General features: G+C 35.4%; 1 protein-coding gene across 1 annotated transcript in view; it reads left to right on the forward strand.

The window, feature by feature from the left end:
* The window catches only part of VWA8 (von Willebrand factor A domain containing 8), a 197537-nt gene that overhangs the window by 48181 nt on the left and 132155 nt on the right, over positions 1–17201 (forward strand). The window contains exons 11-16 of the mRNA XM_072410304.1: positions 1787–1918; positions 2875–3009; positions 6481–6558; positions 11362–11522; positions 13460–13573; positions 16622–16790. Of these exons, the coding sequence (XP_072266405.1) occupies positions 1787–1918; positions 2875–3009; positions 6481–6558; positions 11362–11522; positions 13460–13573; positions 16622–16790 (789 nt within the window). The remainder of the gene's footprint in view (positions 1–1786; positions 1919–2874; positions 3010–6480; positions 6559–11361; positions 11523–13459; positions 13574–16621; positions 16791–17201) is intronic.

Raw genomic sequence — 17201 nt, forward strand, 5'->3', positions numbered from 1 at the left:
TTGTTTACCCTTTTATGTAAAGTAAAATTTCTGAGTTTAGGTACGCTCTAACCCCCCCTTGCATGGGTGGATTTTCCATGCAAAAAGCGATAATCCCAAATCATGCTCGGGGTCCCTAAATAGATTAAGAAAAACACTTACCTTGTTCCACTGTTGTCCCCCTGCGTCCTGCTGGTCCCTGCAGGTCTTCGGAACATGTCTTCTCCCTCCGTTCTCCAGCCGCCGAATGCAGAAATGTTCTCCGGGGTTTCACGGTGACGTCGGTGTGGGCGGGAGGAATGGCCTGAATTTCAAATAATTTTGTATTGGATTCAATACAAAATAGCTGTATTGAGTCCAATACAAAGAAATCTTGATATCATTTATATATAATTATATATATAATATTTATGCTACTGTACAGTTATATTACATTTATAACATGTACAATGTACAACAGATTTTTGTTTTTTGTTTTTTTAAAGTTTATTATTAAATTTATTAAATATTGGACATATTTTGGTGAGTTATGCCTAAGAATTATAGGACTACAATGTAAAATAAATTTCCATGCAAAAAACTGTAGCACTTTTTGCCTGGAAATACGGACAGAATTAAAATGCTAGGGGGCTTAAGTAGTAGTGGGCAAATCAATAAAAAAAAATGAGGCAGATTGAAAATGAAACTTGCTCTATTTTTATGACTAGAATACATACATGTAGATGGTCTGTAAATCAGTGTTTTTCAACCTTTTTTGAGCCACGGCACATTTTTTACATTAAAAAAATCCTGCGGCACACCACAAATCAAAAGTGTTACAAAATTACACTTTGTAGCTAATTCTCGTCTCTAAAAATAAACAAGGCGCTTAAGCTACCTACTGCCACCCACTGACATGGAAGAGTATTACATTACTCTGCCAGTCACTACAGCACAGACACTCGACAATGGTAATTGGATAATTTCCCACGGTACACCTGAAGATCTCTCACGGCACACTAGTGTGCCACGGAACAGTGGTTGAAAATCACTGCTGTAAATAATAATACAATTTGTGAATCTTGAATTTCTTTGGTGTCCATATTTGCTTATAGTTTCTTTTACAAATTACAACCCACATGCAAATCCAAATTCAGAAACTAACAAATCTCAATATCCCTTCAGATACCTCCATCATGGTTCACAAACGTGTACTGCCCTTTATTTAGGCAGCTAGCTAAGTAGTGATATTTTACCACTACTGCTGCTGTTATTTTACTGATTTGTTTTTGTCCTTATGACCTTATTTAAGAATTCAATGCACAGCCAATTCAAGTTTACCAAACAGGTTATCACCCCTTAAAATGGCAAGTTTAGAATGATGAAAATGAGCTTTTTGATGGGTGATAAAATATTGATTCATGAGTATATAGGGCTTTCGAATTATATTGTTCAAAAAGTTAAAAAAAAACACTTAATTACGTATTTGTGTGTACATTAAACATATTTTTGGAGAAAATGATCATAAACTAAAATATATAACAATGCTTTTAGTTAGGATTTCGTCCCACATCCCAAAAACATTTGAAATTACCATACCTTGAAATTGTCCTTAGAATGTGTTAATGGCAAATGACTATGATAGGGATATTATATTGTGAGCCCCTTTGAGGGACAGCTAGTGATATGACAATGAACTTTGTAAAGCGCTGTGTGATATGTTGGCACTATATAAATACTAGTTAATAATAAATATAATCACTTGTATTTTGTGCAAAGTGTGTTTCCGTGCATTGTTTCATTTGGTAATACCTTACCATGTTTTCAGAGATTTGAATTGTCAGACTCTGGAAAGCACTTCAATCCTCTGACAATTGTGAAAGTTGAACCAGTGCACAATTCTCATAGCCCTCGAGCAGCAGTCACTATAAATTCTGGTGATAAGGACACCTCAGTAGAGGTAAGTTCCGTTTTTAAATTACGTTTTTCAAATATTAGCAATAATGACGTTTCTCATTTCTAAAAAAAAAAAACAAAACATATCAATTTTACTTTAAAGCAGTTTTCACAGATGTAGGAACAGCATACTGATCTTTGAATTGAATTTTTTTTTATGAGTCACAAGTAGTATGTGTGATTATATAGCAGTGTTTTGGATATCTGTGCAAGGCTCATACCTACTTGTATGTCAGCTGTCTTTTCTATTTTCAGGTGTGTATTTCATAAATAAATTATACTGATGGTATTAACCTGAACTAATTTAATCATTATTTTCGTAGTAATATAAAATACTGGTTAACTATTAGAAAAATGTTTCTATGAAATAATTTTTGTGACTGGCACACTTTTAATTGGTTTTCTGGTAGCAGACACAAAATAAAATTGTAAAAAAATACTGTCACATCTTTCTAGTTTCATACCCCAGCACTGACAAGTTATTTGCTTTCCTGCAGATCAGCGCATTTCTTAAAAACTGCTGTAATTGTGTTATGTTATGGTCATCCAGGGGATTGACTAGCAGGAGTTAGTTCTATAAACACGGAGATAGGGAGTGAAATAGATGATTTCCTTATTCATCAACAACTCGAAAACAGCAGGTTTATAGAGAAGGGTAAATCTAATAGAAAGTGGATGAGTCCATAAAGAGAGGAGTCCTAGTAATTTTGGAAAGAATACTTCTAGATTATAAGGTCTTCGGGGCAGGGTCCTGAATTCTTACCACTATATTTTGGAGTGGCTTAAGGGTATTGATATAACAAATGGAAAAGGAAGCCCACTAAGAAATTGTATCTTCTGGCAGCCAAGATAAGAAACATAATTATAAAGCATAATAAGGTTCTACTTTGCTGTTGCAATGTAGCATTGGTTGAAACTACTCATTTACCCTCTGCTTAAAAATGATATTATTTTTCACAGATGGCCTCAGGAACTCGACCATTGGGCTTTCGTTCCAGGCTGTCTACATTTATTAGGACTAGCACCCATGAGCAGCTGCTGGCAGAAATGATGCAGTCTCACATGGTTAAAGACATGTGCCTGATTGGAGGAAAGGTATTGTCTAACATAATCTTTTGAGTTTGGGCAATTGAGTTTATAAATTCATGCTTTATAAAGTTTATTTGTTCCTTTTTTGTGAGCTTACAGGATTTTTTACCCTACCAAAGATACCTTCAAGCGTTTATGGGTAAAATGGCTGAATTCTGTCAAGATTACATACTCAGTTTACATTCTAATATTTTATCTTTTATGTCAATTAAGTTTTTATTAGACATATTTTAAGAATATTTTTACATTGCATGTGTTGAAGTGTCAATCTACCCAGAACCTAATTATGATTAATGATACAACCTAGTGTTTTGGAAGCTGCAGCAGTAAAATAACCTTTCAGTGTCTCTGGCCCTGGTTATCTACACACTTGAGTCTCACTACTACTTCTACAACAATGTATTTACACGGTAATTGGGAAAATTATTGGCCGTAATTGCTTCTGTAGTATTGTAAACATAGGAATGTATAACATATGTCAAGGAAAATTCATATAAAGTACATCTCTGAATTAGAGTTCAACTCCTAGTACATGACAACAGTTTCAAATTCCACCATGGTCAACTTAGAATCCATATAAATGTTTCTACTTCCCCTAGCCTAATTGGTGAAACGTGTCAGAAAAAAGACTACTGGTTACTTTTGACCAAACAAGGTTTTTGATGATATATATACATGAGTGTTGGGAAATGTGTATTTTATTTCTGTATTTTCTGTAACTTAACATTGAATATAATTTATTTTTTACTTTAAGCCACAAACACCCGCGTCCGCTTTTTTTCTGAATTGGTGAGGGGAAGCTGGTAGCCAGGTGGTCAAAAAGTGGGTGGGGCAAGAGACCTCAAATTTAGTGCTCCTACTTGTTTATGCCATAGGTATCCAGTAACCCCTATTATTGTGTCAGTGTTCTACCTATACTTTGTCCCATCTTTCTAACTTTGTCCTATTTTTTTTGTATTATCCCCCAACTGTCCAGTGCTGTGTATTTGGATCTAACTTCCTAGTGTTCTTATGTTTTGTGTGAGCAATTTAGTGTAACATGTTAGGTTTAGTTTACATTAGCAGTAAAAAACAGTGCCATTTACCACTCCTGAGTGACTACTGGCAAATGATAGGCACCTGGGACTTGTAAGGTGGGAGGTTCTGGGCTTTTTCAGGCCTAGCAGTTTTTCAACCAGCAGTGGAAAGTGAGGGGTAAACGCAGCAAATGCAACCATACTGCCAGTGTGAATTCACCCTAACTTCATATGTGGCCTCCTATGCTATATCAAGATAACGCAAAAGTTGCATGAAAAAGAAAATGACTTTATTTTTCTACAAATGAGCCGAGCATGTTCCAGACTGGCTCGGCTTCCTTCTACTTTCAGATGCTCACTGTACTGTCCAGCGCTGTCATTTTCTTTTTTTCAGGTGCTTCCTCATTTCACCCGAGCCCTGCACAGGTGTAAGATCAGGTGATGTGTCACTCTAAAAATGTAAAAAAAACCAAACATGAAGTGCCGATCTCAATGCGCATATGTGAGATTGAACACTTTTTTTTACAATATAGGAAAGCCCCTGATCATGCATTCCTGGTGTCGGGCATGAGCAGAAGGAGCAGCCCACAGGCATCTGGGATATGGGACACAATTATCCCAGGAGACTGTGGATTCCCAATCAGTTTTTACCCCCTGGCAGTAAAGACAGAAGGGTAGGGGGGGCCCTCCCCCAAAAATAAAAAAAAATGAAAAACTCACCCCTTATTTAATGTAAAATGTTGTGATTCTTTAAGAGCATCGTGCAAGATGAGGGCAGGACAGCCAGTGTCCCCCTCTCCTCACTGCCCATATTTTATAAAAAAAATTATGACATTTATTAACCTGAGTGTGTGTGCAATGACATATGCAGCAGCCTGTGATAGCTGTGTGTTTAAAATCTGCTTGTCATATTCTGCAGCCCAACAATTCGCTGTTGTCAAACCTTCATATCTTCTAAAGCAGTGGTCGTAATGACTTGAAAGTTTCAGGGGACCCTCATAGCTACTAGTAACCACTAACCTTTAAAAATTAAGATATGGGGGTCACGAGTTTAAAAACTTGTGAACAATTAACTTTCAGGTTGCTGTTTCAAATGCAAGTGCATCTAGGAGCCCAGAATTAAAAATGCAAATTAGGGACCCCTGGGGCCACTTCCATAGCAAGGAGCATTGGAGGGGGCCATTAAGTGTATAGCTACCTTTCACAAAACTATAACTGTAGAAATTGTGCTACCCTTTCTGCTTCTGTTTTTTGAACCCCAATTTCTCTGGAATGGGGAGGTGTAGGAAACTGAAAATGTAGGTGCAAGTGGGGAACATGTGTATAAACCCCCCTAAAAATATATTAGCATGGCATCATTAAAACATAAAAAATCTCTGCACATCAAATCACCCTGCCCTGTTACACATAACTGTCTGTCTCCCTACCTTAATCCTTAAGTTTTCTAAAACAGAATGATGCAGGGGAACAAAAATTAAAGTGCAAGTGAAGACCACTTGTGGCTAACACCCCCCAAATTTTCATCACCATGGCATTATAACAACATAAATAACTCTGCCCATCAAAGCGCACATCCCTGTTACACATGACTGTGCTTTACCAGTACCTGAACCCCGATTTTGTTTTAATGGGCATAGTTTTTCCAATGATATCATAGTGATGAAGAAAGTTCCCCACACGTTTTCAGTTTCTTAGACCTCCCCATTCCAGAGAAAATCTGGTTCACGTGTCAGAAGTAGGCAGAAAATTATAACATGGTGAAGTTTTTCATGTTTCGGTGATGCCATAGTAATGAAATTTGGATTTCAAATAAGAGAAGCAGACAGGGTAACAGTATGACAGGTAAAGATTTATGACAGCTACGTATGAATTTAGGGGCCCCACTCCAATGCTCTTTGCTATTAAAGTGGTCCTGGGGGGTCCCTAATTTGCTTTTTTTAATAAAGGCTCCAAGGCGCACTGTGATCTGATCAGAAGATCAGAGCAGCTGATAAGAGGCGGGCAGGGGAGGCATGGAAGCCGGGGCACTCCGCCCACCAGAAAGGGGCTGGGGAGAACTATGGTATAACTGACGCCTGATCTTTTTGCTATCTGTAAGGGTTACAGTTTTCCCACTGGCCAACAATGTAAGAGACATTCTTCCCAATGACCATAAAACTAATGTATGGTGAGCTTTGGATATAGTAATTATAACATGGGTTCCTTGAAGACCTGAAAGTTATTTCAAGGGTTCCTTCATGTTAGAAAGGTCAAGAAACAGTGGTATATTGGTAAAAAGCTAAAAGTTTTGTAGTCCAACATATGAACTGGAAAGGCTTTTGGAGAAAACACAGGCAGCTCTGAATTAGGTTTTCAATATCTACAAGATATGAAGTTGTCATTGAATATACATACATTCTACCATAAACAATGGAAATATTTCATGTGTAATGGTTTTCACTTAAGTCTGTCTTTCCCCTAGGGATGTGGTAAAAGTGTAATTGCTAAGGAATTTGCTGATGTTCTTGGATATGAAGTGGAGCCTGTCATGTTGTATCAGGTAATCTTGTGCTTTAAAATATTGCCAAATATATTGAATTTGAGTCATTCTAGTAAAGGAATATCTAACATATTGCCATCTTGACATACTAATTTTATGTTGGACTTAAATAGCTAAAATCTAAATAAAAAAGCGTTATTTTTAGACATAAAAAGATTACTGTTAATATGGCATGGCTGTAATGTACTGTTTTATTAGTAAATTTTAATGCAGGTAAAAAAAAAAAGAAGATACTTGCTATAAAGACCTATTTCAGCTTTGGTTAAAGCCCAATACATTTCAAAGCATTTTCCTTTTTTTTTTTCTACCTGAATAGTTAAATGGCAAATCCTTGTTGCGAGCACTCAGACAGCCTTAAAAGGCTATTTATTAGCAGAATGGGTAATGGTAATAGGTTTGGCAGGTTATATTGGTACTTGTATCCTATTTGGAGGCATTGACTGTCCAGGTGACAGGTGTCAGAACAGATTCAGTCCTTTCTGCTCTGTACAAAACACTTTTGGCTGCTTTGCTATTGCAAATGTAGAGTAAAAACTGTACATTTTCTGTACATGTTCTGATGCATATTCTGTGCCTTTCACAATTTATTCAGTTTACTCACTTTAATCTCAAAGACCTAATTTAGTGCACTCATCAGTGAGCCTCCCATCCACAGTGCTTAACAATTTATTGGTGGTAATTATTTAAAAATGAAGTAAGAAGAAGCAGAATCAGATTTTATCATTGATAATTACCCATGCACAATGAAATTTTTCCATCTGCTATTCTGCTTGCTGACACATGACCAGCAGACGCTTTCTGCACATTTGGCAAAGATGTAGGCAAAGGCACCCCCCAGAGTTCTGTGGAACCCTAGGGTTCATCCAGAAGTTGCTAGGGGTTCCCTAAACCATGAACAATTTGCATGTTAGTTACGACTGACACCAATGATCTTTAAGGATGATATTCTTTCCACTGGCCAGCAATATAAGAGGCATTCTTTCCACTGATACCCACACTAATATACTTTGAGTTGTAAATATAGTATTTATAGCAAGGGGTTCCCCAAGACCTGAAAATTTTTTCAAGGAGTTCCCCCGTGTTAAAAGGTCGAGAAACACTGGTCTAACTGCTCATAGGTTGCATCCCTTTCACATGTCAGTTAACCAGGTTAAAACCAGAGCTTGGTTTAGACAAGGTCATTTTAAGAACCAGAGAAAGGTCAGTGGACAGGTAGCCAGCAGGCAAGCATAGTCAGAAATGTTCTGGAGGTGGTAACGAAATACAGGAACACATGAAGTGACAGGTGCACAGTAGTCTCTAAAACACAAGGGGTCTCATTAGCAGATAGAGAACTGGTAATCTGGAGTAAGGCTGGGACACATAAACTCCAGGGACTGACAAATTTTACCAATATTAATATTATGTAAAAAAAAAATATTATATAATCTTTGTTTGCACAGTGAATGCGTGGTTAAGTGTTTTATACTTTGTGATTAGTGCTCATTGTGTAGCTCTGAAAGAAGCTCTTGTTTTCCTTGGTTCAAGCAATAATCAGAATATGCATACTTTGATATTTTACCTTTTCAAACCAAATTCTAACACTACCCATTATGCTGTATACTGACATAATTGAACAGAACCTGGTGTTTACTCTGAATTCTGTGTAACAACTTAGTAAGAAGGTCCCTGGTTCTGATATTCAGAAGATTTTAGGAATAATTAGATGTACTGGTGATGGTTGCCTCCTAATAAATTATATACATCTATACTTGTATTTGTTTGTTGGGTGCACCAAAATACAGTTCAACAATGCAAATATTAAGCATTTAAAGAACATAGAACATTAAAAAAAAAATAAACCTTACAATTATTTAGAATAATGATTTAGTAAATATTGTTGGAAATAATTGTTATTTTAAGACTGTTATTTAAAGGGTAAAATTTCGAAATTCAGAGAGAGAGAAGGGTCACTGAATCATTGTGTGAAACCCAGAAAAACAAGCTCATTAAAACAGAGTACAAAGAAGCATAACACATCTCTGCATGAAAGTGTTTACTCCACCGAATTTCCTTTAAAAAGTACTCTGTAATGTGCCATAATGAGGAAAAAATGGATGGGCAAGGTTTTTGAACTGTAATTCAAAGGGCATAAGAAAAGAGTGGCAGAAACTGCTAAAGTGCATTTAACCAATTAACTGGGGCTAATTTTCCTCCTCACAGAAGGTGTTTAGATTTAGGATCATGCTGGTTTGGGAAACAAACTCTTTTCACGTTTGAAGAAAACCCACTCATTGATCAAGGAATAAAAGTATTTGCTGTTGCTATTTCTAATTTTAAACATTGAAAATGTTAGAAGCATAAAAAAAACACACTTAAACTTTTTGTCGTGTAATTAAAATTCCTTTGTGTGAGTAACCTGTGCTATTTTTAGTTCATGTAAGTTGTTTAATGAAAAATGTGTTTCTGAGAACTAAAGTGATCAGCTGATACTAAAAGTTCTTTTGGTAAAAGTGATTCATCTGTTTGCTAGACTTTCCACTGCATTTAATTAATTATATCAATTTATCATAAAATGATTAAGAATGTGGCTATTCAATTTGGATTTCTGGTTTTGTCAAGCTGTCCCACTGTAGGGTTACTTTTGATTTGGCCAAGATTTGGTGACACTTTGGATTTTCCAGTATGTTTTTTGCACTGTCACCTGTAGGATTTAACATTGTGATAGTGTTTTAGTGCCAGAAAATTTATTTCTAGAACACCTGCACATGGAGAATACCAGCGTAAAGTACCCTACCACAGTAAATTGGTTAAAGCGATTCTTTTAGTATTATTTAAATAGGAAAAAGTAATGAACTGCTAATTATACAATTATCTCTTTATCTACCAATACATATATGATGTAGTAAACAGGTTTTTGTATACAGTATATTCATTTTCTAGAAGAATGATTGCAGCAGCACATTTTTTCATGCATTTACTGTAAAGTCTTCTTGTAAATTAAAACAATATTGTTTACAATAAAAAACTAAGCTGTTGATTTCAGATATCCCTGCCCTTTCCTAACGTTCAGAGCTACAGGAGGTAGTTGATATACACTGACAAACACACCATGGGGTGCATAATGATTTTACTTAATATAAAGTGGCCCATATTAGTGTAAGAATCACCATGCTGCAAAATGTTAGTTTGGCTATATTATATATAAAACATATATAAACTGACAGTAAAAGATGATAAATGATTAAATCTCACATATAATGCACACATACGTATAGCGAATGCAATTTATAGATACAGCATTTCTATTATCTCTTTCAGAAAGTCTAGTATTAGTGGCTGAACCCTCTGCCCGTGTCTCCTTCTTGTGTTCCTTGTATATATTTTTTGTTTTGTTTCTGTATATTCCTTAATGGACATAAGATAAAATAATGAAAGTAACGATTGAAAATCTGGAACACAGTTACAAACATTACTTTTTATAGAATATGGTAAAAAAATAGTTTATATTAGATATAGATTTCTTCTTGAGAAAGTAAGATTGAGAAATATTGAGTTTTAGCAGAATTTTGTTCTGGTGAAAGAATCATCGGTGACAACCGCTCCATTCACCACTGTGTGCTCAGCTCACTACAAGTCGCTGGTAGTTGCAAGCATTAGCGATTCACTGTAAGAAACAGTCTCAGCTATGATATCACCCCTGTGGTATCAGCCTTATTGCAGCATTTTGTAAATACACATTCAGTTTTTCTGAAAGTGAGAAAAGATTCAAAATTTGTTAGCAACAAAAATTGAGGGGTGGGGGATCACCCAGACTCACTGATGAAATTGTATTCTCTCCAGCCTTGGAGAGCTTTAATAAATCAAGCCCATTGTTACTGCTACAAATATAAAAAGGGTTATTGTCCTTTTTTGGAAGGCATTTGTTTCTTACTTCTCGTTTTTATTTAAAGTTTCGATTTTTAAAATGGTGCATTTATCTGTTTATTGTCATAGATTTATCATTCTACAGTCACTTTACAGCTTGCTGCAATGTTTTTACATATTTTCAAGAGAATATCATAGCCCTGTCTCTAGAGTATAGACTGTGGCTTCTGAATTACCGGTAATTATTCTCATGGTTTATCAATTAAAGTGTATGTATAGCCACTGTTTTTTTTTGTATACAGTGGGAAGTTTGTAAGACTCTGGCATGCATTTTTTTGCTGTCTATGTACTCGATTGGTCTATGTTCATCCTGGTGACCCAGGGCACTTATGCTTAATAAATGACCACCAGCCAATATGAACACTGTCCACTGTATACCATAGTAACAGGTCTGCATGCTACTAACTACATTAGTTAAAAATAGCTTGCAAGCCTACATCTCATATCCATTGTGTATGTCTCAGATAACTGACATTAGCTGCAACAAAAAGTGTATTTGGTTCCAACAGAACTGAACTAAAAGTCAGATGTTTGGTTTAAATCCAAACAGCAACACTACTGGTGACCACTGTCTCTGAAACAAAAAAAATATTAAAAACAACTCAAACTTTTATAGTTGTCCCTAGAACAGGAATCAAGTAAAAATCCTTTAAGTAAGATGCTTTATTACTGCTCTCTGACAGGAAGAGAAAGGAAGTCCCTGCAAAGTAAACATACAAGGCTTTTACCTCTTCCCTACGCTATCCAAACCAATTAAATGCGATATAAATATAAATTTTGGCTTTGGAGCAGCACTATTTAGGCCTACAAGGCATCATTGGCTAGTACTGTTGTATATCGGACTGATTAAAACACTCTTCCTGTTCACATGTATACCTGTTGAATTGATTTGTGCAGGACATGACTGCCAGGGATTTGCTGCAGCAACGGTACACACTTCCAAATGGTGACACTGCCTGGCGACAATCTCCTTTGGTTACAGCTGCCTTAGAAGGAAAGCTTGTTATTCTTGATGGTATCCATCGGGTCAATCCAGGGACTCTGTCCATTCTTCAAAGGTCAGTAACTACCAGTATTACACAACATTTGTGAAGATCTGATGAAGCTTGAAAAATTATATTGTGAACTGAAAGCTTTATTATTATATTCTTAATATAGAGTGTCTTTTATTTAGTTTATGCTGTGGAATGATCAAAAAAGATGTGTATTTAAAATATATTGCTGATACTACCCAGCAGTCAGATTAGCATTAAATTAAGTCATAGCTGAAATCCTGGCATGTATCCCCAGAATGACTAAGAAACTCATCAATTATCATTTACGGCTGAAGCGTATAAAAAAGGCAGTGTCAGATTTTGTTTTTCTACCTTCACAAAAACAGGCCTTGGTGGTGCTAGAAGGAATGACCAGTTGCTGTCTGTTTTTGAGAAGCTGACTTCTGAAAACCTGGTTTGCTAAAACACTCAGGGAAGATTTGTATGTTGGACGTCATTAGGTTTACTGAAGGTCACTATTCTGTCTACTGTGGTCTTATACAATTACATGTGCAGTATATGTGTGATTTGTTTTAAATTTTATTTATGCTTATACTTATCAACTTTTCAATATGTACTGCCTGAAAACAGCCAGTTTAAAAAATGTAAAAAGAAGCTGCTCATGTTGATTCGAAACTACCCTGTTTCCCCGATGATAAGACACTGTCTTATTTTTTGGGGGGGCTGTCTTATTTGATGGCCCTGCCTTATCATCGGGGAAACACGGTATTATTGTAGACTCCTTTTCATTAGTCTCCCAGTCATTACCTACCTCATCACTGGCACATTTTTCAAATCCTCTTAACTGTAGATTTTTAGTTTGTGTTAGGCTGATCTTGACTCAAAGGTGATGAGAAAAAATCCTACCTATGGTTCAATAGATTTATCATTTATCATTATTTTAACTGTATCAATAGATACAGTTTATTCAGTTCAAATTCAGAAATATGCAAACCATGTTTTGGAGCCTTTACTACATGTTTTAATGTATATTCCTCTTTATCCTGCATTTGCTTGACAAGTGAAAACTAAATCAAATTTACTGTAAACCTCTAAAACACAAACTTGTCATTTAAATGTATAATGCTTACTCAGCAACATTCTTTAGCATAAGGTATGGCAATTGAATTGGTTGTGAAAAGCAAGTCCACATCAACGGCTTACTAAGTAAATAGGCTGTAGCTGCACAGTTGTTAGATTGTTCTGCTTTTGCAAAATTTATAATATTTTTTTACATCTTTATGCAATATTTATTTATGCTTATTGAAGCAGCATTACCAGCTCCTGTCCTGAAATGTTTATTAGCCTGGAATTTGTTTTACTCCTGTTACACAGTATATGTAATCATGGCCTGGGATTATGGTTTATGATTTATTTAACCAAGAAGAATCATGACTACTGACTGCTGCTCTGTATCAGAATGCCATATAAGGTTTAATCGAGCTCTGCTCTGCAAGTTTAAGCATCATTCTCTAACAGTTGGGTGGGTATATAGAGATGCAGTTTGTGTTTGTGAGAAGTTTCTAAAAACATGTTGGAAAATATTTTTGTTAATGATAAGAAAAGGTTAAAAAGCTTTTTTCTGTATCGCATACATCTGCTTGTTATGTGTCAGCAAGCTTGATGTAAGACCTCTTTTAGATCATCCACAGACAGGAATATCTTGACACCTGTTTTCTCCACTCATAAAAATACTCTGAATAGAGAATACTAAATAAATACTAGTTCATGGAGAACAGTAGGAATATGAACATCATATGTAATTGCATTAGCTTAGAAATTAAAATACATCAAGTTATTTGATATTTACTTGAAATATTGTATCAGTAATTATGCAAATGCATTGTTGTCTTAGGAGAGCAAAAAATTAATGTAGGCGAGTCATTCATTAAACTATTCTTTGCAGTAATGTGGTCATTATCTATAGCTGCATATCATCATTTTTTGCAATGTTTTTACAGGCTTATTCATGACAGGGAGCTCACATTGTACGATGGTACAAGACTACTTCGAGGTGATAGATATTGTTATATAAAGAAGGAACTTCAATTTTCTGATGCTGAGCTTCAAGAAAGGTGCTTGTATACGAAATTCTAAAAGCTTAAAACTTTTAAAGAGAAAAAATCAATATATTGTATTTTATGTGGCCAGCTTAACATGTTGTATTTTAATTGTTATTGAAATTGACTACCAGCTAGGTTTAAACTGTTAAATTTTCTTATATTTTCTGTATAGCTGAAGGGTTCTCTACTTCTCTCTGTGCTGAACTGATATAATTCACATTTTGTTTCCTGCCATTAGCTCCTCTTGAAAGAAGCATTTAGCTTGTGAGCAGTCTCTTAGGAAGCTTTCTCTTATCTTAGATCGCACCAGTTAATAAAGAGTTTTATCTGCCAGTTTCTATTGTGGCCAATAGAGACATCTTTATGGCTGAATGACTAATAGAAATCTTTTTGCCAAAAAAATAGAAATTATTTCAAATGAATTTAGGTATATGAGTAAAATGCTCCTCACGGTGAAAAGAATACCTTAAATAGGACAGAGCCATATTATTCTGCTGTTAAAGTAGGTTTTTATTAGTGGTTAACATTGTTGCCTTGCTAAACCCTGAACACGGGACTGTCAACATGGAATTGTATTACAAGAGCCAAAACACTGAGCCAAAACGCCCCATTTAAAACCTTTTTATTTATTTTATTTTTTTAACTTAAAATTGTCTTTGCTGTCAGTGACCCCATTTGGGAGACTTTACAACCATTTTTGTCCCTTTGAGACTAGGACACGCACTAATAGGAAAAGGTGTCAAAAAGAAAGACAAGCAGCAATAATGTTTTTTATTATCCATGTTAGAGATATTTACTATCACTTCTTCACATGATGTCCTGCCTGTGGGGCAGAATGTGAGAGAAAATCTTCCCAACGGGGACATAGATGTCAGTTATTATCTGAACCGTGTTCTGACCTTTGGTTGGATCTGGGCTTTATTGTTCCTGGACTGCCTTGCACTGATAGAAATAACACTTCAATCCAATGCAAATGTTACCGAGAATCTATCAAAGAGATATGCTGATGCATATATCTGAAGGTTTTTGCAGACAACAAAGACCATAAAATGAGTAACAGAACTTGTTTAATATTCATGCTAAAATACTAATAGAAAACACACAACTTAAAAATTGTTGAAATATTATATAAATCTTTCAGTTGGACATAAAAGTACATTGACTGTGTGTGTGTATATATAAATATATATATATATATATATATATATATTTATATATTTTACATAATTCATTTTTTCGGTGCTAGTTTTTTTATTTATTCAGCTAGGTACACACTTCCAATAATTATCGTTAGAAAACGAACGATTACGACCGATCAACGATTATGCACGAATATACTTGAACAATCGTATTGTGCACAATTCTGTACATGCTGTAATGATACGATCGTTCTAATATATTCCACCAATAATGTACACACGCTAGATACAGTCCTTTGAACGATGCAGGAAATGACATGTAGAGGAGAAAGTGTATTGCAGAAACATGCACGATCACTGAACGACTGTACACACGATAGATAGTGAACGATTGTCGGCCAATCAGATCCGCCAAGACGGTCGTCGGTGTTGTTGGCCACTTTTTTTTGGCCAATCGGACGTTCGTTTACAACGATAATTATTGAACTTGTGTACAGAGCTTAATTTTGTGCATATTTCTATTTCTTGATCTGCCAGTCTACTGCTTTGTAATAGGAGGGATTTGTATATATGTACAGAGCTTCTTAAAAGTACATATTAACTTCTAAATTCCTCAGAGAATTTTATCTACATCTTATGATATTTACTGTAGAGTCAGTGCCTGAGTTAATTTGGTGAGTTGTTTTATTTTCTGAATAACATAAATGGGGTGCTTATCATATTTATTACCTAAAGGAAGTCTGGTAGTTTGGATTCAAACTTGTCAAAGAACTGAATTAATACCAGACTTTATATATTCCATTTAATATTCTCTTCTCATCCCTTGAAAATGGTAACTATAGCAACAGAGGTAATTCTTCCATTCCTAAAAAAACATTATTCCTATCTTCCTTTGCGGGTTTGTTTAATAAATTAAAGAACCAAACTGTGTTGTTTCACCCTGACACTTGACAATTAAGGTACACTTATTTGTATTTTTTGATTGCAAAATAATTTGTATACATATGACTTAGATTTAGCAGTAAACAAGCTGAGCCATTCTCTTCACCCTAAAGAGTTTCCTAACAAGCTTATTAAGAAATGGCCTTATTAAAGCAATGGAAACACACATACCAGATCAAGGGCAAATTGAATTTTAGTTTTAAACTGTATTTGTTAAAATCCTGTTATTTGGTGAAGTATGGAGGGGATGCAGTGAAGTAGTGGAGTGGATAGAGTGACAGATGGTGATGTGTTGAGGCGATGGGGTGACAGGTCAGATGATAAAGTATGGATGTGGTGTGAATTTGAATGAGCAATATATTAATGGGAAGGGGTGAAGGATTTGATTGTGTGGTATGAAAAAGATAAGATTGAGTGACAAATAAACTAGTGAAGTATGGAGAAGATAAGGTGATAGATAAGATGTTAGAGTATAAAGTGAACAGGATAAGGAGGTATGGATGATATGGGGTGATGGATGATATGGTAATGGATGAGGAAGTGTAATGTGAAATATATGGGTTGACAATTGAGCTTGTGAAGTTTGAAGAGGTTGGGGGGACAAATGAATACTGGTGAAGTATAGAGTAATATGGCTGAAAATGATCTGGTGGAGTATGTCGTGGTTAGGGTGACAAGTAAGTCAGTGGCGTATGGAGACAAAAAGGTGGATTGTGAGTGATATGGGGAGTTTGAAGTATTTTTTGAATTGGTAGATTAATAGTAAAATGGATGAGAGGAAGTCTGGGTTTTTCAGCGTGAAATTTATGGTTTATTAGAGTTGTTGGTTTATTGATGTTGGTCTATCAACAGTGTCAGTGGTTTTGGTTTTGGTTTTGAGTTAAAAGTTGATCATATTTTTGCATTCATGTTTTAAATAATGATTCCCAGTTGTTTTTTGTTACATTTGTTGTAACCACTACTTTTTTTTTCTTAACAGATCCATATTTCAAATTCACCCTTCTTTCAGAATTATTGCATTAGCAGAGCCACCAATGATTGGCAGCAGTACTCAACAGTGGCTGGGTCCTGAGCTTCTCACCATGTTTCTGTATCATGAAGTTAAAACTTCCACCAGAAAAGAGGAGATACAGATATTGAGGGAAATGGTAATTTTTCATATAAATTGCATTGTAAAAACAAGAAATGTACTTTTTTGAATTGATGCATTGTACCTATAGATAGCATTTATGTTCTAAGCACAAAATTATGTCATAAAAGAATATGCGTGACTTCATTTTATATTTAGTTTTTATTTTGTATTGAGGATGCAGGCACACATTTTGCTGGGCGAAAATGCTTAGAATTTCACATTTACCAGCTGGTTTTAGTTTTTCTACGAGGGATTACGTTTACATCTACAATATACTTTTTCTGACATAAACTACATCTTTTAGGAACACAGCTCTATTTGTTCCACAAATCTCTCTGCTCTTCATAGATGAATTTTAATCAACTGAAGCGTTAATTTTTTGCAATTCATATGTGATTCACCTGCACCAGTTTATTGCTGTACTGCT

Source organism: Pyxicephalus adspersus, chromosome 1, assembly GCF_032062135.1.
Source record: "Pyxicephalus adspersus chromosome 1, UCB_Pads_2.0, whole genome shotgun sequence".
Taxonomy (NCBI): Eukaryota; Metazoa; Chordata; class Amphibia; order Anura; family Pyxicephalidae; genus Pyxicephalus; species Pyxicephalus adspersus.